Raw genomic sequence first — 25,365 nt, forward strand, 5'->3', positions numbered from 1 at the left:
CTTTTATTAATCCATTACTAGATTGGGGGTGGGGGAGTCTAACGCCTGTGGGTAATGAGGGTCTATTTGACCATACTTCACCACTCTGGTCAGTGGGGGTTGGGTGAAGCTTAGAGGTGGAAGCATAGAAGGACAGCACATCAATGGATGTTTATACACTGCCCTCTAGTGACGACAACTTGCTTGTAGCCAACCATCAACCATCCATATTCTTAGGTTCGTTCGGTAAAGTCACGTAGATAGAAAAAAAGTGAATAAGAATATCACGACGTTTCGATCGCAACACAAGCGGTCGTCATCAGGCAAAGGTTTTAGCCTCTAAAGGCAAACTGTTGATAAAGGTTTGAAGATGGGCGTAGCCCAAGTGTATCAGCAGCATGGGCAGGGCAGCAATGCCAATGCAGCAGCAATGCCAAAGCAGCAGCAATGCCAATGCAGCAGCAATGCCAATGCAGCAGCAACGCCAATGCAGCAGCAATGCCAATGCAGCAGCAATGCCAAAGCAGCAGCAATGCCAATGCAGCAGCAATGCCAATGCAGCAGCAATGCCAATGTAGCAACAATGCCAATGCAGCAGCAATGCCAATGCAGCAACAATTCCAATGCAGCAGCAATGCCAATGCAGCAGCAATGCCAATGCAGCAACAATGCCAATGCAGCAGCAATGCCAATGCAGCAACAATTCCAATGCAGCAGCAATGCCAATGTAGCAGCAATACCAATGCAGCAGCAATGCCAATGCAGCAGCAATGCCAATGCAGCAACAATGCCAATGCAGCAGCAATGCCAATGCAGCAACAATTCCAATGCAGCAGCAATGCCAATGCAGCAGCAATGCCAATGCAGCAACAATGCCAATGCAGCAGCAATGCCAATGCAGCAACAATTCCAATGCAGCAGCAATGCCAATGTAGCAGCAATACCAATGCAGCAGCAATGCCAATGCAGCAGCAATGCCAATGCAGCAACAATGCCAATGCAGCAGCAATGCCAATGCAGCAACAATTCCAATGCAGCAGCAATGCCAATGTAGCAGCAATACCAATGCAGCAGCAATGCCAATGCAGCAGCAATGCCAATGCAGCAGCAATGCCAATGCAGCAGCAATGCCAATGTAGCAGCAATACCAATGCAGCAGCAATGCCAATGCAGCAGCAATGCCAATGCAGCAGCAATGCCAATGCAGCAGCAATGCCAATGCAGCAACAATGCCAATGCAGCAACAATGCCAATGCAGCAGCAATGCCAATGTAGCAGCAATACCAATGCAGCAGCAATGCCAATGCAGCATCAATGCCAATGCAGCAGCAATGTCAATGCAGCAGCAATGCCAATGCAGCAGCAATGCCAATGCAGCAGCAATGCCAATGCAGCAGCAACAATGCCAATGCAGCAAAAATGCCAATGCAGCAGCAATGCCAATGCAAGCAGCAATGCCAATGCAGCAGCAATGCCAATGCAGCAGCAACACTGTCAATGCAGCAGCAATGCCAATGCAGCAGCAATGCCAATGCAGCAGCAATGCCAATGCAGCAGCAATACCAATGCAGCAGCAATACCAATGCAGCAGCAATGCCAATGCAGCAACAATGCCAATGCAGCAACAATGCCAATGCAGCAGCAATACCAATTCAGCAGCAATGCCAATGCAGCAACAATGCCAATTCAGCAGCAATGCCAATGCAGCAGCTATGCCAATGCAGCAACAATGCCAATGCAGCAGCAATGCCAATGCAGCAGCAATGCCAATGCAGCAGCAATGCCAATGCAGCAGCAATGCCAATGCAGCAGCAATACCAATGCAGCAGCAATACCAATGCAGCAGCAATGCCAATGCAGCAGCAATGCCAATGCAGCAGCAATGCCAATGCAGCAGCAATGCCCAATTAATGATTTAAAAAAAAATGCAACTCTCCGTGCGTTTTGGTCACTTATGAAATAAAAATCACAACGAATGCAATAAGTTTTGCGAGGCGAAGAGCGTGGGGCATTTGGGCTTGTGATGTAAATGAAATGCGCATGACCGCCACCCCCACTCCATCATCGCTAATTGGATTAAACAGCTAATTGCCCAGGGGGGCAATTCTCGGCGTCGCGCCACACTCACCACCGCCACTTTATACGCTAAAGTGTCGGCAAGTAATCCCATTTGCCGCGCATTAAACTCAACACATTCGCCAATAACACCGTGGCCTTGAAAATTATACTCTTAGGTTTTTTCGGTAAAGTCACGTAGGTAAAACATTACAATTAATAAAAGTAAAATAAAATAAAAATCACGACGTTTCGGAAGCAACACAAGCTTCCGTCTTCAGGTGGAACTGTGACTGTGACGGTTACACCTGAAGACGGAAGCTTGTGTTGCTTCCGAAACGTCGTGATTTTTATTTTATTTTACTTTTATTAATTGTAATGTTTTACCTACGTGACTTTACCGAAAAAACCTAAGAATATGAATCCTTGCAGTCACGAAAGCTTCAAATCTAGCCTTGAAAATTGGGGGGGGGGGGAGGGAAATGCAATAGGTGACGTTTCGAACAATGGCCCTTCTTCATGGCGCAAATAGGCGAATCTTCTTGGTTCTTTCGGTAAAGTCACGTAGAAGGGAAGTAATAAAATGATAAAAATAAAACATAATAAAATAATTCTCACGACGTATCGGCCACAACGCAAGCAGCAGTCCTCAGCAGTAGTCCTCAGGTGAAATTCCTCTTGATATGCAAATTCATTTGTCAAGGCGCCCAGCTTATATATATGCTCCAAGCTCGTGTGCTGTTTCATTCAGACTCTGTCGCCTCAACGGACCTGGTTTTCACCTGAGGACGGCTGCTTGCGTTGTGGCCGAAACGTCGTGAGAATTATTTTATTATGTTTTATTTTTATTATTTTATAACTTCCCTTCTACGTGACTTTACCGAAAGAACCAAGAAGATGAATCCCTGCAGTCACGAAAGCTTTAAATCGAAATTTAACTGCCCAGATGTTTAGGGGCAAGGATTGGTTTTGACATTTCAGCGTCTCATCAGCAGAGTCAACGAGGACTGATTGCCTGGACCAATGCTTGCTGATGATTTGTACTCCCGGAATACCGTTCGGCCTGATGGGATGGGTGCGTTGTTTTGTAAATTATATCATTGTTATGTGTTATTTTATTTATTTTATTATTTCCCTTCTACGTGACTTTACCGAAAGAACCAAGAAGATGAATCCCTGCAGTCACGAAAGCTTTAAATCGAAATAGGCGAATGATAAGAGTTGGGAGACAGCACTTTACACCACGGGGCCTGATGAGAATTATAAAATGTTATTATCTGATGTCGAGTTTGTTTTTATTGGCATGTGAATATTTCCCTCCTAAACATGTTTACTGAACGTGCAACGTTGGGTCAACGTATGGGCATATGGTTGGAACCGCTGGACAAACGTTTGCTCAACAACGTTTAAATGTTTACCGACCGGGCTGTTAAGCTCTGAGCTTTGCCACAAAACGTTACAGCTTCAATGAATCGGAGAATACTTTAAAGGGGCCGTCCATAAATGACGTCACGCACCTGGGGAGGGGGGGGGTCAGACATTTGTGACGATGTGTGACGAGGAGGGAGGGGAGAAATGTGACGTCACATCAAAATGCGCCACTTTAAATAAATACAGACAACACGTTCTAGATAATTAAATAGACTTTTTCATAAATGTTTTCTCCTACAACATCAGAGTGCAGCGCCACATTAAATACGCACTACAATGACAATAGTTTAAAGCGATTTGAAGCATGTTTTATATATATTTTTGGGGGGGGGGGGGGGCAGAGCTTTGTGACGTCAAATTTGTGGGGGGGGGGGTCTGACTTTCTGTGACGCCATGTGACGATGGGGGGGGGGGGGGGGGGGGGGGTCAAAAATCGTCCAAAATCGCGTGACGTCATTTATGGACGCCCCCCACCGCCTGTGGCCTTGTCCCGTGATCTCCTGGCCAGCGAGCCTTGGACGACTTCGTTCAGTGTGGCCTCTAAGTGCACCCTGGCCTGGCACGGGCGCCGTGGTGACACCGCCGTCACTTAGTGGAGGAATTGCGGGTGTTGGTATTGGGGGGGGGGGTGGGTTTTTAAATCCTTTATATTAAGTTCGCTTGCTTGCTTGCTTGCGTGCTTGCGTGCGTGCTTAGGACCGTGCAAATCTTTCGGTCGTTTTTAAACCCACTTCCCGTGATCCAATCGAGCTGACATTTTGCACACAGACTCGTTGTGCGTGACAATTGATTTTCGTGGAAAAAAAATCGCAAAAATTTTTTTACACTTTTTAGGAAAAACAAAAAATTTCATATTAAATTTAAAATACCAATGTGATAAAATGAAACTCTTACTCAAGAAAAACAGAAATGAATAATAAAATAAAACCGATGCCACGCACATAAAGGATTTATAGTGAAAAACTTTGTTTTTACGGGTTAATTTTTTAAAAATTGAAGTAATGGGTGTGATGGGTGGGGCGATAATAGGAGGGCGGAGCTATTTCCTTATAAGGAGTGAGGGGGCGGAGGGGGAAACCCCGCCCTTAATAAGGAGTGAGGGCGGGGGGGTGATCCCCCCTAATAAGGAGCGAGAGGGCGGGGGGTATGCAAATGAGTGGGGGGGGGTGGAGGCGGAGTTAGGGAAGAGTGACAGCGAGAGTTGAGCGAAGCAGCATCGTGTGCGCATGCGCGGGAAATCTTTACCCCCCCCTGCCCCCACCGCCCCCGCACCCCTCACATTCTCCCGCCCCTCAGCCCCCACCACACCGAGTAGCCCCGCCCCCCAGCCCCCACCACACAGAGTAGCCCCGCCCCTCAGCCCCCACCACACAGAGTAGCCCCGCCCCCCAGCCCCCACCACACAGAGTAGCCCCGCCCCCCAGCCCCCACCACACAGAGTAGCCCCGCCCCCCAGCCCCCACCACACAGAGTAGCCCCGCCCCTCAGCCCCCACCACACCGAGTAGCCCCGCCCCCCAGCCCCCATCACACAGATTAGCCCCGCCCCTCAGCCCCCCACCACACAGAGTAGCCCCGCCCCTCAGCCCCCACCACACCGAGTAGCCCCGCCCCCCAGCCCCCACCACACCGAGTAGCCCCGCCCCTCAGCCCCCACCACACAGAGTAGCCCCGCCCCCCAGCCCCCACCACACCGAGTAGCCCCGCCCCCCAGCCCCCACCACACAGAGTAGCCCCGCCCCCCAGCCCCCACCACACCGAGTAGCCCCGCCCCTCAGCCCCCACCACACAGTGTAGCCCCGCCCCTCAGACCCCACCACACAGAGTAGCCCCGCCCCCCAGCCCCCACCACACAGAGTAGCCCCGCCCCCCAGCCCCCACCACACAGAGTAGCCCCGCCCCTCAGCCCCCACCACACAGAGTAGCCCCGCCCCCCAGCCCCCACCACACAGAGTAGCCCCGCCCCTCAGCCCCCACCACACCGAGTAGCCCCGCCCCTCAGCCCCCACCACACCGAGTAGCCCCGCCCCTCAGCCCCCACCACACCGAGTAGCCCCGCCCCCCAGCCCCCACCACACCGAGTAGCCCCGCCCCTCAGCCCCCACCACACCGAGTAGCCCCGCCCCCCAGCCCCCACCACACCGAGTAGCCCCGCCCCTCAGCCCCCACCACACCGAGTAGCCCCGCCCCTCAGCCCCCACCACACCGAGTAGCCCCGCCCCTCAGCCCCCACCACACCGAGTAGCCCCGCCCCTCAGCCCCCACCACACCGAGTAGCCCCGCCCCCCAGCCCCCACCACACCGAGTAGCCCCGCCCCTCAGCCCCCACCACACCGAGTAGCCCCGCCCCCCAGCCCCCACCACACCGAGTAGCCCCGCCCCTCAGCCCCCACCACACCGAGTAGCCCCGCCCCTCAGCCCCCACCACACCGAGTAGCCCCGCCCCTCAGCCCCCACCACACCGAGTAGCCCCGCCCCTCAGTCCCCACCACACCGAGTAGCCCCGCCCCCCAGCCCCCACCACACCGAGTAGCCCCGCCCCCCAGCCCCCACCACACAGAGTAGCCCCGCCCCTCAGCCCCCACCACACCGAGTAGCCCCGCCCCTCAGCCCCCATCCACACAGATTAGCCCCGCCCCTCAGCCCCCACCACACAGAGTAGCCCCGCCCCTCAGCCCCCACCACACCGAGTAGCCCCGCCCCCCAGCCCCCACCACACCGAGTAGCCCCGCCCCTCAGCCCCCACCACACAGAGTAGCCCCGCCCCCCAGCCCCCACCACACCGAGTAGCCCCGCCCCTCAGCCCCCACCACACAGAGTAGCCCCGCCCCCTCAGCCCCCACCACACCGAGTAGCCCCGCCCCTCAGCCCCCACCACACCGAGTAGCCCCGCCCCTCAGACCCCACCACACAGAGTAGCCCCGCCCCTCAGACCCCACCACACAGAGTAGCCCCGCCCCCCAGCCCCCACCACACAGAGTAGCCCCGCCCCTCAGCCCCCACCACACAGAGTAGCCCCGCCCCTCCAGCCCCCACCACACAGAGTAGCCCCGCCCCCCAGCCCCCACCACACAGAGTAGCCCCGCCCCTCAGCCCCCACCACACCGAGTAGCCCTGCCCCTCAGCCCCCACCACACCGAGTAGCCCCGCCCCTCAGCCCCCACCACACCGAGTAGCCCCGCCCCTCAGCCCCCACCACACCGAGTAGCCCCGCCCCCAGCCCCCACCAACCGAGTAGCCCCGCCCCTCAGCCCCCACCAAACCGAGTAGCCCCGCCCCCCAGCCCCCACCACACCGAGTAGCCCCGCCCCTCAGCCCCCACCACACCGAGTAGCCCCGCCCCTCAGCCCCCACCACACCGAGTAGCCCCGCCCCTCAGCCCCCACCACACCGAGTAGCCCCGCCCCTCAGCCCCCACCACACCGAGTAGCCCCGCCCCCCAGCCCCCACCACACCGAGTAGCCCCGCCCCTCAGCCCCCACCACACCGAGTAGCCCCGCCCCCCAGCCCCCACCACACCGAGTAGCCCCGCCCCTCAGCCCCCACCACACAGAGTAGCCCCGCCCCTCAGCCCCCACCACACAGAGTAGCCCCGCCCCTCAGCCCCCACCACACAGAGTAGCCCCGCCCCTCAGCCCCCACCACACAGAGTAGCCCCGCCCCTCAGTGCTGCAGAGTGGCGGGAGAGCAGTGAGGCGAAGACGGAGCGAGGAGGAGGATAACTGAGGAGGAGGAGGATAACAAGAAGGAGGATAACGACGAGAAGAGGAGGAGGATAACGAGGAGGGGGATAACAAGGAGGAGGGGGATAACGAGGAGTATAACGAAGAGAAGAAGAGGATAACGAGGAGGAGGAGGGCGACTGCAGCCGGCACCGAACCTCCCCTCAGCCTCAGCCGTCGCCGCCGCGGGCGAGCGCATCGGGAGCTGAAAGGGACCGAAGGCCCCGGGGAGCTTGAGGGGAAGACGACGACGAAGAAGAAGAAGACGAAGACGCCGGAGAGGGAGGGCGGAGGAGGAGGAGGAGGAGGGGAGAGCAGAGACCCTGGACGCGGGCGAGAGGCAGGAGCCGAGCCCACGGCGCTCGGGCTCCCACGGGCGGCCGTCATGAGCTGGGGCACCGAGCTGTGGGTGAGTGGCCGGGGTGGACGCGGGTCGACGTGGTGGTGGTGGACGACGTGTGTGTGTGTGTGTGAGATGGAGAGAGATGGAGAAGGGTTATGAAGGTGGACATTGGTTGAGGTGGACAGCGCCTGGGTGTGAGGGTTGAGGTGGACACTGGTAGAGGTGGACATCGCCTGGGTGTGAGGGTTGAGGTGGACACTGGTAGAGGTGGACACTGGTTGAGGTGGACATCGCCTGGGTGTGAGGGTTGAGGTGGACAGCTCCTGGGTGTGAGGGTTGAGATGGACACTGGTTGAGGTGGACACTGGGAGAGGTGGACAGCGCCTCGGTGTGAGGGTTGAGGTGGACAGCTCCTGGGTGTGAGGCTTGAGGTGGACACTGGTTCAGGGGGACACTGGTAGAGGTGGACACTGGTAGAGGTGGACAGCGCCTGGGTGTGAGGGTTGAGGTGGACACTGGTTGAGGTGGACACTGGGTAGAGGTGGACACTGGGTAGAGGTGGACACTGGTTGAGGTGGACATTGGTTGAGGTGGACAGCGCCTGGGTGTGAGGTTTGAGGTGGACACTGGTTCAGGGGGACACTGGTAGAGGTGGACATTGGTTGAGGTGGACACTGGTAGAGGTGGACAGCTCCTGGGTGTGGGGGTTGAGGTGGACACTGGTTGAGGTGGACACTGGTAGAGGTGGACAGCTCCTGGGTGTGGGGGTTGAGGTGGACACTGGTTGAGGTGGACACTGGTAGAGGTGGACAGCTCCTGGGTGTGAGGGTTGAGGTGGACACTGGTAGAGGTGGACACTGGTAGAGGTGGACCAGGTCGGGGCGAGATGAGGCTGGAGGGGGTTGTTGACCTTTTGTATGTTGCGATTTGCGGCGCCTCTGAGGTTAACGGTGACCGGCGCTTCGCCTCTCAGACCGACCCACCCGGTTAGATTCCAGGCGACGGCACAACATCGATTACCGTAATACTATCCTCGTGATAATTGTTTTTTTACCCTTCTATCTGGCAACAAAACTGACACCTTTTTACAAGGAGTCATGTTTGCATAGACCGCAATACCTGCAGTCATAATACGAACAAAAGACAACTCTGATAATGTGCACTGTCCTTGAAGTTGATTGGTCCACACCCGAGACAGCTTTCCTTAGAGCCTAGTCCAGGGGTCGGCAACCAAAATAACGAGAAGAGCCATTTCTTTCCAATTCGGTACAAAATTCAGTATTTCAAGAGCCGCAATGCATCTGAGTAGTACCATCGTCAAGAAGCAGCCCGTAAAGAGCCGCATGCGGCTCCGGAGCCGTAGGTTGCCGACCCCTGGCCTAGTCTCACATGGTGTTGGACCAGATGACGCCAAAAGGCGCACAACTCAAAGACTGCAGGTATTGCGGTCTATGCAAACATGACTCTTTGTTAAAAGGTGTCAGTTTTGTTGCCAGATAGAAGGGTAAAAAACCAATTATCATATGTTTACTGGCAAATGAGGTTCCCATAGAATATCCTCGTGTTTTGTACAATTACATATCTACGGCTCCATATACACATCTACGCCTCCATATACACATCTACGGCTCCATATACACATCTACTGCTCTATATAAGGAACGAAACAGGTGGACTTCTCCACAAATCTGGCTGTCGCCTGATGAAGCTGGTTGTAATTACTGGCGAAACGTCGTACTCGGATTGTAAATGTCGTGGCTTGGCTCTCCAACACACCAGTGTGCTGTACTAGTATACTACACTATACACTACACTATACACTACACTATACACTAGTGCTGTACTAGTATACTACATTATACACTACACTATACACTACACTACACACTAGTGCTGTACTAGTGACGAATTGGCCACGTTCTGTTTACGTGACAAACCATACTGATTGGCTGTGTCGGGTGGTGGCGGGTTTAACGACACATATTTACGCGATCTAACCCCAAAAAAAACCTCTTATGGACATTATTAGTATTTGGCTTTTTGGATTCTTAAAGCAATCGATTACGCCAACCGAGTATATTTACGAGTATTCGACTAACGTGATTATAGCCGAACATAATTAAAATTGATGGCCAGTTAACCGCGCTGAATTAGAATTTGACAAATACGGTGCTGTAATGCACCACCCCACCCATCTGTGAGATAATTATGAGTGCCTGTTGTTTACAAACGCGATGTTGTTCAACCTGATGGGCACCTGGAGGGCACGTCACGGCCAGGGAGGTGACGGATGGTTGGCAATGGACGGTGAGAAGAAAGTTCCAACGATACGATATTAATGACGGTAGTGACAAGCCACATCCAAGCACTGTCCAGGTACAAATTATCCTGCTTGGCTTAGTTGACAAAGGTCCATAGCAACAACAACAGCAACAACAACAGCAACAACAACACTATGATCAATAACACACTGTGGATTACATACTCTTTGGTTCTTTCGGTAAAGTCACGTAGGTATAAATTAATATAAAATAATATTATTTTAAAATAATATTATTTTATATTATTTTTTAGGTATAAAATAATATAAAATAATATTATTTTATACCTACGTGACTTTACCGAAAGAACCAAAGAGTATGGATTCCTACGAAAGATTCAAATCTCAATTGACACTGTGGATTCATTTCAATAACAGGCGACGTGGGCAATAGGCCTTCTGTCACTACACACGTCTGATGGTATCGGGTGATGGAGGTTGATACTGGACATCTGTGAAAATAGTTTAATAGCCCATCGCACTCCAGCACAAATACATATTCCGATTCTCACCGGGAATGATCAGGCGCATTTAAATGCCAGCAGTTGGTTCGGGTGGTGTGTAGGAATGCTTGTTGATGTGACAATATGGCATACGGCCTGTGATTTGCACGGCAGGTTACCCACCCACCCCTCATATATAATGTTTGTGGATACCAGATCCCTCGCTATACCCATCTTGTATAGATCTCTGAGACCCGCTGTCTGTGGCCTGCCTTGTGGCCGTGTCGCGTCACCTGCTGCTTGGTTTCGCCCGGCTGCGCGTGGGTGTTGCGATGACGCACTACCGTGTCAGGGAGGCCCTCATACAGCAGTGGATAGGCCACGGCCGATTGCGTCGACGATCTATGTCTAGAGCGGTGTTCTTCATTGCAAGGCCCGCGGGGCCACTGGCGGTCCCTGGTGGCCTTCAGTGCGGCCCCTAACGTGCGGCCCTCCCGACAAATACACAGAATGTCAAAGCGCACCCCTTGTATTGTTTTCTGAGTCAATGACCAGGCCTCCTGCGATTGTTATCCGCAAATCGCCCCAATGTCTCACCACCTACACCTGATGACCCTGGCCACAGTAGACAGGGCAGCTTGCAGAACATGATCAGCGCGCCTCATGTCCACCGCCACGGTCGCAAGACGCCGCGACTACGACACGCGCCATGTAGATCCCCGTTACAGCAACGGGCAAGCACGCAGACGCACATGCAGATGTTAGTAATGTACGTACGCGTATGTTGAACTTTTTTCGCACCGTACGTAGCCAACTGTGCTTATAATTGGAGGTGCGGGGGAAAGGACAACATGGGTGCAGGATGCAGGAGGATAGGGTAAGCAACTTGTAGGTTGGGAATAGAAAGTGGCAGGAAAGTGCGGGTGATGTCGTAAGGAAGAGGAGGTTGTGATGGGTGGGACACGGGTGCAGGATGGAGGAGGATAGGGTAAGCAACTTGTCGGTTGGGAATAGAACGTGGCAGGAAAGTGCGGGTGATGTCGTAAGGAAGAGGAGGTTGCGATGGGTGGGACACGGGTGCAGGATGGAGGAGGATAGGGTAAGCAACTTGTAGGTTGGGAATAGAACGTGGCAGGAAAGTGCGGGTGATGTCGTAAGGAAGAGGAGGTTGCGATGGGTGGGACACGGGTGCAGGATGGAAGAGGGAAGGCTACCAAGACAGGAATTGAAGTGACGCCCAGAGGTCAGCGACTCACGGGAAGACCTAAAGCCAGATGGATGGCGGTGAGTGTGCTGAGACTGCAGAAGCCGCCCTTGAACATTGGGTGTGCGACTTTGTAGCAAAAGGAAGAAAGCGATTGCTATAAATGCGACGGAATCACCACAGACAGCGTTGTCTGCGTATGACCCCTCCTGACCTTGGGTGAGCCGACAATGTCCATTCCCGAATGATGAGCACGGGAGGGGACATCCCCTGCGGGGAGATGGAGTGATTCATTCAGCTTGCCCTGTGTATAGATTCTCACCTGTGCTCTCTACACCTGTGCCCTACACCTCTATAATGTGTGGTTGTGTGTGTAGTACTTGCCCCAACTGTCTGTTGAGGCTATATGCGGGATATTTGTCTTTGTGCAGCCAAGCAACACCAGCTTCCCCCAACCTGCATGAGTCCGTTTTGAGCCAGTGATATGCAGCCGCTCACGAACATGTAAAATCCATTAAACTTGCAATGTACATTTTCAACCCGCATGAAATAAAAATGAGCGAATCAGCAGTCCTCTCCTCCTTCGCTCCTCTGCTGCCCCCCTGCCACCACTGTGTTAAACTCCCCCCCCCCCAGCCATCCGTGCCGTCGGTTCCCTTGCCGTGGCTTGAGGCCAAGCTCGGAGTTGTTTAGCTCTGTGGATTCACATGGCTCGGATTATATACGTGAGCCCCTGATTACGTGTGAAACGTACAGTAATTTATTTTAATCATAGCCACATGCAGCGTGGGCTCGAGAAATGTGTGACGCGCGACAGGCATTCCTTGAGCTCGCGTGCAAGAAGAGTAGGCCAACCTCCTCCGATTCTGAAATCGAGTCGCTGACCGAGAATCGTGGCAATTCATCAAAAGGTTATGGAGGAAGGAGGAGGGGGGGTGATTTTTTTGTTTGCGATGCGGGTTGAGCGGTGGCGCAGTGGTCAGCGCATTGCGCCATGAACCCTGTGACCTGACTTTCGTTTCCTCACCACAGCCAACATCAGTTTTGGGGAGCGATATCTGAAACGGTCCTGGGTACCCTCCCCCACATCCCTTCACCAGCCCGCACTGGCCTGCGTGGTGAAGTATGGTCAAACAGCTTCCATATGAACCAAGCGTGGCATGGGAAGGCCTTCATCAAGCAGTGGGTTGACAAAGGGCTGTACATTCTTATTATACTGGTAGGAACCTCCTGGTTACACCAGCCCACAGGGGATTATTGTGTCCGTCGTGCAGGGAGGGGCTGGGTGGGCAGGGAGGGCTGGGTGGGGAGGGAGGGGCTGGGTGGGGAGGGAGGGGCTGGGTGGGGTGGGGAGGGGCTGAGTGGGGAGGGTGGGGCTGAGTGGGTGGGGGTGGGGCTGGGTGGGGAGGGTGGGGCTGGGTGGGGAGGGGCTGGGTGGGGCTGGGTGGGGAGGGGCTGGTCACCCCGTGGTGCCCTTATAAAATTAAACGTGTAACCTACTCACGCCGGCTTCTGCCCGCCCTCACAGTCGGGCATATTTGTGGAATACACCACACCGCCATTGACCCTGGCCATTGACCGAGCGACCCAACGTTGCTACCAGCTCCCTCCACAAAAATGTGTTAATCACATGTTTATCGTTGAGCGGTGGCGCAGTGGTTAGCTTGCTGTACTAGGAAGCCGGAAACCTCGGTTCGATTCGGGGTAACGGCTAACAGCCCTTGCAGATCGGCGTGGTGAAGTATGTTCTACTGGGGATATCTGTGAAACTACTGGACATCTGTGAAAAAGAGCTTTAGAGCGCATTGGATTCCTGCAGTGTAAATAAATACTCTGATTCTGGTCAAACAGCTCCGACATGAACCAACCGTGGCATGGGGAGTTCCTTCGTTCAGCAGCGGACTGACAACTTCCCGTGAATACGAATAACACGAACATGCACGCCCAGCGCAGTGGGTCTCGAGTAACTTGTCGCTGGGCGCATCCTTATGAAAGCATCGATTAATAAGTATAACCCGTAAAAACAAAGTTTTTCACTATAAATCCTTTATATGCGTGGCAGCGAACTTAATATAAAGGATTTAAAAATATATTCGCCTGTGGAGGACGTGGGGATCGATCCCGCGACCTTTGGCATGGGAAGCGAGGGCGCTACCAACTGCGCTACTCCGCCACGGCCTGTGGAGGGGTTACGCTCTGGGCTCTGACACTGTGACGTTCAGCCAAAGCCAAGAATGAGTTCTATTTGAATATATGTAAAAGAAATTTTTTTTGCCTAAAAATTGTAAAATTTTGGGAATTTTTTTTCACGAACATTAATTGTCTGTCACAACGAGTCTGTGTGGAAAATGTCAGCTCGATTGGATCACGGGAAGTGGGTTAAAAAACGACCGAAAGATTTGCACGGTCATAAGCAAGCAAGCACGCAAGCAAGCAAGTAAGCACGCGAACTTAATATAAATGATTTAAAAAGGGAGGGGAGCCGTACATTTCCCACTTTATGAGGGTTTCTTCCCTCCTTTGTTCAGACTCAGGAGGAGCTTTTCCACACGGAGCAGGGGAAATTCATGGCCTCTCTGAAACGTTATTTATTATTGCTCCTGAGTGAGAGGCGGGCCCTGGAGGGGCGCCGGGGTGGGTGGGAATTGGTGTTGCTGATCAATCGAGACACATCGCTTCATTCCATCAGTCAGGCCTCATGCCAGGACATTGGCAGGGCAGTGAGAGGCATTTCTTTTACGACCAAGTAAAAAAAAAACCCCGTCGATGAATGCGTGGGTAGTGGTGCCCAGGACCGGTCCAGATTATCCCTCGCCGTTGGTGTTAACCGTGCTGCGAGGTTATCTAACAATTTTTTTTATTTTACCAGGAAAGGCCCCACTGAGCTCTGTAGCTATTTTTTAAGAAGCGACCTGACCATCACAAATGATAGCTCAAAGAAGTGGCTTATCACGTGGAAATTTACAGCAGCCAAATACTCTAAACGCGCGTTTCTAAATGTGGAGGGAAAAACCGGCGGACCAGAATAAAAATCCACACTTCCATGTGGAGAACACGCAAACTCCAAATATACAGGCTTCAGGATCGGGATCGAACCCACTACCTCTTGTATACCATGCGAGGTAGTTAACATCTCGCCACCGTGGCGCAGTGCACTAAATCAACAATGAGCAGTGAGGTGAAGTATAATTAAAGAACTCCCACGACCGAAAGGCTTGGGGAGGCACTGTTCCAGCTGTGGATTGATGAAGAGCTGTACATTACAGTGCATCATTCTAATTGTTATTAAAAGCTGGTTGAGGCCAGGAGTCTGTTTTGCAAGGGGGAGCTGGACTTAAATTTGTACAACAGGAAGGGTAGGGGAGGGGGGGCAGACCCAGGACCAGATATCATTCACCGCTGATTATATTCGTATCCGCAAATTGAACGTTACGCGACTAATCACATACTGATTTAATAGCCGGTCATCAGAAAACATCTCAAATTGTCATTGTCATCGGGCCCCATGGTGTAAACAAGCAACTCTTATTATCCACTCTGTCTCTCTACTCGCCTCTGTTTACGTGCAATGGAGAAGGGGCCACTGCCCAAAATGTTGCCTATTATATACTTATATATCACTTAAACCAAACTCTTTATTTTATTTTACCAGGTAAGGCCCACTAAGCTGTATAGCTCTTTTTCAGAAACGACCTGGCTATCACGAATGATATCTCAACGAAGTGGCTTATCACGATAAAATTTGTAGCAGCCAAATACTCGAAACGCGTGATGTTGATTCTAAATGTGAAGAGAAACACCGGAGGACCTGGAGAAAAATCCACACTACCACAGGGAGGACATCAAACTCCAAATATACCGGTGTCAGGGTCGGGATCGAACCCACATCCTCCTGCATACCAGGGAAGGAAGGTAACATCACGGCCGCCGTGGCGTTAACGATGAATCTGTCGAGGTTTTTTTTCCATTCAGGTAACGCTTGGGCTCATCGCGCCATGCGCTAACCACTGCGCTGTCGCTCTCCCCTCTTACAAATTACGCTGCACCGTTGGCTCTGCACCCTTGACACCTTGAGAGAGTGTTGCCTGGAGAGTTATGTTACGTACCGAGGAGTCAATCACAGCCGACTTACATTTTGGCGGATATTTATTTTCCTCCGATATAGCATTGCCAATATTTGTGTCACCAGCCACCAAGGGGTGTCATCATTTCAGCTGGGAATGTCTGGATTGGTGAGCCAGAAAATATCTCCGCACCCAGCAGCGCACGACATCCGGCATACCCCCTGGCTGTGGCTACTAGACACGTGCCACACATCGCAGTCATATCGGCGGGCCAGAATATATTTCCGCACACAGCAGACCACAACCAATAAACCACTTTGCTGCTGTGGCTACAAGACACGTGCCACCTCCTCCAGTATTACCAGCACCCCATACATTTTTGTTTTCACACAGCACACCACATTCATAATCAAGGTTTTTGGGTTAGATCGCGTAAGTATCAATGTGTTGTAACCCTCCACCACATGACACAGCCAGTAAGGTTTGTCACGTAAACCACGCGCCAATGAATTACTACTTCAGCTCAACGGTGTGTTGGAGAGTAAACTCACAACATTTAAGAGTCAAGTACCTTGACGTTTCGTCAGTAATTACAACAACCAGCATCATCAGGCGACAGCCAGAGTTGTGGAGAAAATCCTCCTGTTTCGGTCTTAACACACAGTCCAGTATCACTGTGTGGGTTTTTGTGGTTGTGCTACTGTGCAGCTCTCTGATGAGGGTTGTGTCTCCGGGTTGTGTGTTAGGGTCGTGGGTGCGGGCTGTGCCTGCTGCTCGTCACATGAATGTGGAATTTCCAGCACTGGCTCTGCAGGGTTTTAAGCAGGAGATGAGCTCCAATGTCTCGATGCTCATTTGAGCGGCAGGTAATGAATCTGACTTTTTAGCAACGAGCAGCCGATTGTCTGTCTTCAAACTGACCGTGTGTTGTGTGCGATGATGATGTGATGATGCTGGTGATGGAGATGATGATGATGGGCAGGGCTGTCCACATGGGAAGTTTGGGGCCCGTGGAAAATCACACCGCGTGCCCACCCTCCCGACGCCTTCAAACTAAACCGGAAGTGTCAAGCCTGACCCCGTGACATCGAAGCGTGCCCCCCCCCCTCTGCCCCCCACAGCGCGGGGCCTGGGACGGTCTCCCTGATTTGCCGTATACCCAAGGGGATGGCTCTGGTGATGGCACAGACCTCGGTTCTGTGGGCCTCCCCTCCCACGCGTCTGTTGGTTTTGCCCGCCGTAGTTTACTCAGCCGGTGCAGGGCCGCTTATGCCCCCTGATAATGGGACCTGATTCAGGTCGTGGAGAATGTTTCCTTTTGCCGAAAATTCTTGAGCGCAATCGTGCCGCAATCCCCTCGCCCTCCAAACACCCCCTGCACCTCCCCCCCGCCCCTGTACTCCCCTCCCCTCCGACCGCCGTCAACAACAATTGAGAAAATCGCCAAAGCGCCACTTGCCAGACATTTCGTAAGAGACGGGAATTCAACCACAAGAATTTGAACGGTCAGTCTATGAGCGGCCGGTTGCGAGTGTTGGGGGGGGGGGGGGTGCAAAGTGTGGGTACTACCACAACTTCCGAGACTTCTGACCGGCGTGGAAGAGTAGGCCAAATGTATCCTCTTAGAGGGGCTCTCTAGAGCTCCCTCTAGAGGGGCTATCTTGAGCTTCTCTAGTGGAGGCCCTTCTGCCAGCAGTGGTGTGAGCAATACATTTGCAGGGCCGCACACTCTATCTATACACTGTACTGTAGAGCAACGGTCCCCAACCTTTTTGGCACCAGGGACCGGTTTTCGTGGAAGACAATTTTTTTTGACGGACGGACGGGGGGGGGGTCATCATTGGGTCTTTCCCCCTTTTCAAAGAAGCTCTCCAGCGACGTTTGTTTTTTACTCATTCTGGCTAGGGGTTAGCAGCTTGTGGGCTGACCAAAACTGTGATTGAGACGAGTGCGAAGTGCGGGAAAGAGGCGCGGACAGAAGTGGTCAATAATAAAATAATGGGGCAGGCCACACACGGACTCACCGCTCACCGCTATGTGGTGTGTAGAGTGTGTACACACACGGACTCACCGCTCACCACGATGCGGTGTGTAGAGTGTGTACACACACGGACTCACCGCTCACCACTATGCGGTGTGTAGAGTGCGTACACACACGGACTCACCGCTCACCACTATGCGGTGTGTAGAGTGTGTACACACACAGATTCACCGCTCACCACTACGCGGTGTGTAGAGTGTGTACACGCACGGACTCACCGCTCACCACTACGCGGTGTGTAGAGTGTGTACACACACGGGACTCACCGCTCACCACTAGGCGGTGTGTAGAGTGTGTACACACACTGCACCACTATGCGGTGTGTAGAGTGCGTACACACACGGACTCACCGCTTACCACTATGCGGTGTGTAGAGTGTGTACACACACGGATTCACCGCTCACCACTACGCGGTGTGTAGAGTGTGTACACACACGGATTCACCGCTCACCACTACGCGGTGTGTAGAGTGTGTACACACACGGACTCACCGCTCACCACTATGCGGTGTGTAGAGTGTGTACACACACGGACTCACCGCTCTCCTCCTGCTGTGCGGCCCGGTTCCTAACAGGCCACGGACTGGTACCGGTCCACGGCCCGGGGTTGGGGACACCTGCTGTAGAGGATTGTGGCATCGATGCTCATTTCCTGTTTTCACCCCTGGGTCGTCAGCGGGTGTAAATTCCACATTCATATCACGGGGGCAAGTTGTGTCCGTAGGACGACCGCTTGAAATATCCCAACAAAGTGGTGATTTCAATGTTACTGACTCCGGGAGGGAGGGAGGGATGATGCTGATGGGGAGGAGATGTAATGATTCAACACGGCTGGCTCTGCTGGCAACTGCCCGCAGGCACGAACACCAGAGTTGTCGTCAGTGTGGAAAGGAGCCCAGCCAGCAGCCAAGCCAGGAAACTCGAGCCATGGATGATTATTTCTAGATTTGAAGCTTTCGTGACTGCAAGGATTCATATTCTTAGGTTTTTTCGGTATAGTCACGTAGGTAAAAAAATTAAAATTAATAAAAGTAAAATAAAGTAAAAATCACGACGTTTCGGAGGCAACACAAGCTTCCGTCTTCAGGTGGAACCGTCAAAGCCACGACAGCTGTATCAAGTAAATGAGAGATGGTATCTCTTGTAATCTCTCATTTACTTGATACAGCTGTCGTGGCTGTGACGGTTCCACCTGAAGACGGAAGCTTGTGTTGCCTCCGAAACGTCGTGATTTTTATTTTATTTTACTTTTATTAATTTAAATTTTTTACCTACGTGACTATACCGAAAAAACCTAAGAGTATGGATGATTATTGTTGAATCCTTCTCCACAACGAGTGCGACGGACGTTGACACCTGTGGAATAGGACGCGATATTTGCTAGAAATGCGTGAGCATATCCACGTAACATTAAACAAAAGTCACGTGTTTATTATGCCCACCACTACTGGACGATACTGACACAGTGACAAAGACGCACACCACACCACACACACGTGAAGAATGTTGGGGCAGGTTCTGTTTGCGTGCCCCTACTAAGTCCATAAAGGCATGTGATAGGTGGGTCTGGCCAAAAGCTCAACAGTGTTGGCTCGTCTTCGGGAAAGGCCAGGGACCGGCTCTGATATGACTTGCCACTGATGTTAGCCGTGAGCTGGAATCGAAACCGGGTCGACAGGTCCGTGGCCACAGCACGCTAACCACAAGACCGCCGCTTCCCACCATAAACACACTCCCGCTTCTACACAAACACACACTTCTACACAAACACACACACAACCACAAACACACCCACATTCATATACCCTGACATATTCGATCACTCACACCCCTAAACTGTCACTCATCGCTGACATCATATACAGGTGTTTCCCACACCTTCATTGTGTGAGAAGTCTCTCCTATCCGAAAAGTAACAAAGACAAAGATCCCCGTGTAGCCTTAGCACACTCTCGGGGCAAGTGCTGTTAGCGAGCAGCACCTATGAAGGCCGGCACGGCACACGAGGGGGTGGATGGCCAGCACAATGTCCGACCGCCTTTGTCTCCCTAAGCGGCGATGTTTACACACCGCACCAGACACTCATTTGAGGCTGAGTCGACCTAGGGGGAGGCCCAGGACCGGTTCAGATAATCATCGCTGGTGTTGGCCGTGTGGAGCGGGAATCGATTTTAGGGGTCTCTGGCGGGTTCGTCATGCGACGCGCTAACCACTACAAAAACAAAGATCCCCGTATAGCCTGAACAGACTTTTGGGGCAAGTTCTGTTAGCGAGCAGCACCTATAAAGGCCGGTCACGGCAAAAAGACAAAGATCCCCGTGTAGCCTTATCAGACTGTCGGGGCAAGTGCTGTTAGCGAATGGCACCTATGAAAGCCGACACGGCGTACGAGGTGGTCAGTGTCCAGCGCCTACGCTCTGCCGCCTTTGTCTCCCCATTGGCGATGTTTACACACCGCACCAGGTTGTAATTAGAGGCCGGTTGAAATATTCGTCACTGGTGTTGGCCGTGAGCGGGAATCGAACTCGGGCCCGCAGGGTTTGTCACGCAGCGCGCTAACCGCTGCACTACCGCTCCCCACTAGCACGCACACACACACACCCTTGCCTCGTCACCCCATGTCATTCCAAGACGGGTGGAGGATTAAACTGCACCAGCAAGTGACGCATTGTGAACCGGGCCTGTGAGTGCGTGCCTAGTTTTTTAAATTACCCTGATTAACCCACGAGCCCTATCCCACCACTCCCCGTCAGCCACCCTCCAGCACGCCCACGCATCCCGGGCAGCTTCAGCCTCAGGCAGGAGCAGCAAGCAGCAGCAGCAGCCTCAAACAAAACAAGCCGATTGGAATCCAGGGAATGCGGTCTAAAGCCGGGAGCTCCATTTATAGAGGGGCGCCGGGCGCTGCGAAGCGACGAGCCATTTTTAACGCGACTTTCAGGGAGACCGTGCTGGCATATTCTTTGGGTCTTTCGGTAAAGTCACGTAGATAGTAAAAATAATAACAGTAAAATAATAAAAATGAAGTGAATAAAAAGAATATTAATATTTTTATTCGCTTTATTTATATTTTAATAATATTAATTATATTATTTTAATTCACTTTATTTTCATTTTTTTATTTTATTGTTATTATTTTTTCTATCTACCTGACTTTACCGAAAGGGAAATAATAAAACAATAAAAATAAAACATAATAAAATAAAATTCTCACGACGTTTCGGCCACAACACAAGCAGCCGTCCCCAGGTGAAGACAGAGCTGTCTTTATTCTATTGTTTTATTTTTATTACTTTATTATTTCCCTTCTACGTGACTTTACCGAAAGAACCAAGAAGATGAATCCCTGCAGTCACGAAAGCTTTAAGTCGAGATTTAAACCGTATGGCATTACCTCCCGTCCCGCTGAACAGATATGCCGACATGTCGGCTCTTATCCAACCGTCATGATGCGTTTCCTCTCCCTGTCAACTCGGGTGTCGTTAGAGGCCTCCCTCGGCTTCGTGCGATCTCGCGTACGTGCGGCTAACCTATTCCTACAGAAAACGTGCTCCACTGTGTGGTTTGAATTTGCTCGTACGTGGCTCAGAGGTCGCAATCGGGTACCCGATACCCGTACCCTACCCGATACCCGGCTACCCGTACCCGGCTGGGTACGGGTACGGGTACCCGTTTGCGACCCTGGTGCGGCCGGGTACGGGTAGGCCGTGAGTCACTGGGGAGTAACCGTTTGTCACTCATTTCGGGTAGGGTACGGGTACGGGTAGGGAACGGGTACCCATTTGCCACCCTGGTGCGGCCGGGTACGGGTATGGGTAAGGAATCAAAACCCGTTTGCGACCTCTGACGTGGCTGTGCGATCTAACGTGGGAGAAGATTGTGCACTGTGTGTAACTATTCGACAGGCAGCTGTCCTCGTGCGGTTTCGCTTTGTGCGCCCCTTGTTTTCGGAACGCATCTTATACCGCCAGAAAATCGAGGGAAACCTGTACACTCAATCCTGAACAGGTGCTCGCGAACAGCACTTGCACAACATGAAAGCGTTGCATCCCTCTGTGTGACGTGTGATCCTGTCGCCGTGGAGTGGTTTAGAGAACTGGACTTGAAAACCAGAGGTCGCCCTATATCCCCCCCCTCTTGGGAACAGTGCTGGATTAAGCAAGTGCGGGCCTGTAGCATATGTTATAAAGGGGCCCTAAATAAAAAAGACACGTAAATATTAAAACACCCATTTTTTACTTGCATAGTAAAGTAATTGTATTTTTTTATTTGCTATACAGCCAGATAATACGACAAATCGCTAACCTTACACACCCAGTCGTTCGTAAAAGTTGAAGGCGGTATAGTACTATAGTAATAGAGCAAGTGCAGAATCACTGAACCGGAATTGATACCTTGAAAGCATTTAGCGCGGGGCCCTTGAAAGTGCGGATGCCCCATAGCATTATGTAGCTACTTGTGCTACTAGGATCATCCGGCACTCCTTTGAGAAGTGTCCACGGCCGTGTCGGCTGAGTCGATCCAGCCGATCCACCCAGCCGATCCCGATGCGTGGAACTTGGTCGTCGGTCGATGGCAAGCAAACGGATCGGATGCGGGCGTAAAGTTGCGGGCGAATGTTTTCTCGGAGCGAGCAAGCGAGCGAGTGAGCGAGTGGGCAGGATGGAAATTCGTGGCCGAAAGTGTGTGGGTGGCACACTGAGAAGGAGAAGTTGGCAGCGTTGGTGGCAATGGTGGTGTAGGGAGAGGTGGCGTAGTGGTTCTAGCGCGCTATGCTACGAAACCCTTGCGAGCCGGGTTCGATTCCCGCTCACAGTCGACACCCTTAGGTCGACTCAGCCTCAAGTGAGTAGCCGGTGCGAAGTGTAAACATTGCGACTGGGGAGACAAAGGGGGCCGGGTGTTGCCACGCCACCCCCCTCATGTGCCGTGCCAGCCTTCGTAGGTCCTCGCTAACGGCACTTGCTCCAACAGTCTGTTAGGCTATACGGGGGATCTTTGTCTTTAGTTAGTGATGGTGGTGAAGTTGGTAATGCTTTGCCAATTCTGCAGAGTGGATGTTGGGTGCTTTGCTCCAGGAAAGGTTGAGGAGTGAACGGGGCGATAGTGGGGGTTGTCGGTGGAAGGCTGCCAGGGTGTGTGAACGTATGTCGCTTTAATCCTCGCTCCATCTCCGCACGGTCCCCTGTCGGCTGTCTTTCTCTTTCTTTCTGCCTTGAGAGAGAGAGCCAAATGAGGAGACATCCTCTGTCTCGAGAGAGAGAAAGAGCGTCTCCCCGCTCTCCCCTCTCTCGCTCTCTCTCTCGAGAGAGTCTCCTCATTTCGCTGCCACTTTGTCATCAGTCTCAACCCCGAGCCGTTATCCCTTCGAGTGACGCGTTTTCTGCCCAAGCCCCATTATTCACTTTGCTCAACGCTCAGTCCGATGTCTCCAATTTGTATTTGTTCTCCCATGCGTGTGCTCCTCACCCGCGCAAGTGCAGTTCCACGGCGGTTGTACATCTCCACGTGCGTTTTTTTCAGATTGTGTTCCATTTTCTCCCATGCACCCAGAAGTACAACCACGGCTTAGTCGATTGGCAGGCCATGTGTGGGTGAGGTAAAGTGTGCGGTCTCCCCCCCCCTCACCTCTTCCAAGACGGTACTGGCCTACATGGAAGAGTAGGCCAAGTACCCTCTGTGGAGAGAAGCGGCTCTCCCTCTAAGTGGTGACCCCACCCCACCCACCACCATCGTGTAGCGTGAGCAAGCACTTGCAGGGCTGCACTTTTACCGCATGTGCTGCGAGCGACGGCTGTACCTCCTGGTGAATATCTGGCGGGGATTCGAATCCTCGCCTCCGTTTGAGCCGGGCTAGCGGCACCGCGCCTGAGCTGCACTGCTCGCTTCACCGTCCCCTACTGTGCCTCAATGGAGCGTGCCGTCTGCGGTTCATGGACGCGAGTGGCAACATCGCCCGGCTCACTCGCTCACCCGTTGGCTCGCTCACCCGTTCGCTTACTCGTTCACTCGTTCGCTCACTCGTTCACTCATTCGTGCACTCCGCTGCTCAATCATTCCCTCACTCGATGACCCGCTCACTCGCTCGCCCGCTCATGTATGCGTGTGGCCGCTCACAATCTAAATGTCACAATTGAATGTCAGCGGCGCCGACGCACCTGCCCCGCTAGTGACACAATGCTGCGTGCCGCACACACCCCATGAGGACACGGCGAGCCCCGATAGAACCACCCCACCACGCCGCCTTCATCCCTCTCCCACGACCGCCAGGTAAGTCACCTAGGGGGAGAGGCGTCGCCTTCAAAGCACCCCAGAGCAGACGATGACGACGGAAGCCCAGGCAGACGTAGCCAAGGGCGTTCTCGTTCCAGATACGCGCCGCCCGACCAACTCCTTGGTGGCTGCTTCGCCCGACTCTTAAGCACTGCAGTAGCTCGGTAGATATACACGCGAGTGTTGTTGCCTCTGTTGGATGTCGGGTTCAGAGCGCGTTATTGGCGATGAAGAGCGGTGCAGGTGGATGTCTTGCTCGTACCGTGGTGTTCAGCCACCACCCGTGTCACACGCTGCGTGTCACTCGCTCACTCACCCACTCACTCCCTCATTCACCTACTTTCTCACTCATTGATCCGCCCACTCAACTCACCCACTCATTTTCTCACACTGCTCCACTCACCCACTCAATCACCCACCTACTCATCCTCCCACTCACTCGCCCATTCACTCACTCACCTTGCTCAATGCAAGAAACGCGCTTACTCTTCCCGATAAAAACCGTGATAAGAGATGTTTGTTAACTGACAACCTCTAGGTTTTTTTGGGAACTATGGGCCTGTGCTCAGCAACTGGGTGAATAAAAAAAACATCGCCCCACTACCAATCAACTCGGGCAAGGAGAGCGCGGCTCATCGCAATGTGTGTTTAGTCTGTAGTCTGTTCCCCCGCACCTCCGATTCGAGCGGTTGGCTACGTGTGGTGTGAAAGAAGTTCAAAATACATACATAGACTCGCACAGAGACCCATAGACTCGCACAGAGACTCATAGACTCACACAGAGACCTATAGATTCATACAGCGACCCATATTCACACAGAGACCCATAGACTCGCACAGAGACCCATAGACTCGCACAGAGACCCATAGACTCGCACAGAGACCCATAGACTCGCACAGAGACCCATAGACTCGCACAGAGACCCATAGACTCACACAGTGACTCATAGACTCACACAGAGACCTATAGATTCATACAGAGACTCATAGACTCACACAGAGACCCATAGACTCGCACAGAGACCCATAGACTCACACAGAGACCCATAGACTCACACAGAGACCCATAGACTCACACAGAGACCCATAGACTCACACAGAGACCCACAGACTCACACAGAGGCCGATAGATACCACCACGGCGCTTGTGCCAGGCTATGTGCACTTTAAGTGCCACATATACATACCAACAACATGTATACAGTGGTAGCAAGCCAGTAGCAACTTGGCTAATCTGACAGAGCTCCCTCTCTTGCAGGGAGAGAGACATTTGGACAATTGTGGGGGGGGAGGGGGTGTAAGAGAGGTGAGGGCGAGGGGAGGAATTTGGTGACTGCCGTGTTGGGGGGGGGGGGTACACACAATCGGACCGGGCCCTGACACACCAAAGACAAAGACCCCCCGTGTAGCCTTAGCAGACTGTTGGGGCAAGTGCTGTGAGCGAGTAGCAGCACTTAATAAGGCCGGCAGGGCACACGAGGGGTGTGTGGTC

At 52.9% G+C, this 25,365-nt stretch overlaps 1 protein-coding gene across 4 annotated transcripts in view; it reads left to right on the forward strand.

Moving 5' to 3' along the window:
• The first annotated feature begins 7,148 nt into the window (after window positions 1-7,148).
• Window positions 7,149-25,365, forward strand: part of LOC133354636 (formin-binding protein 1-like) — a 74,646-nt gene continuing 56,429 nt past the window's right edge. For all 4 annotated transcript variants that reach the window (XM_061571655.1, XM_061571656.1, XM_061571657.1 and 1 more), the window contains exon 1: window positions 7,149-7,595. In XM_061571655.1, coding sequence (XP_061427639.1) covers window positions 7,572-7,595 — 24 coding nt within the window. In that variant the 5' untranslated portion in view covers window positions 7,149-7,571. The remainder of the gene's footprint in view (window positions 7,596-25,365) is intronic.

Source organism: Lethenteron reissneri, chromosome 48 (genome assembly GCF_015708825.2).
Source record: "Lethenteron reissneri isolate LAM-NWPU_2019-01 chromosome 48, ASM1570882v1, whole genome shotgun sequence".
NCBI lineage: Eukaryota > Metazoa > Chordata > Hyperoartia > Petromyzontiformes > Petromyzontidae > Lethenteron > Lethenteron reissneri.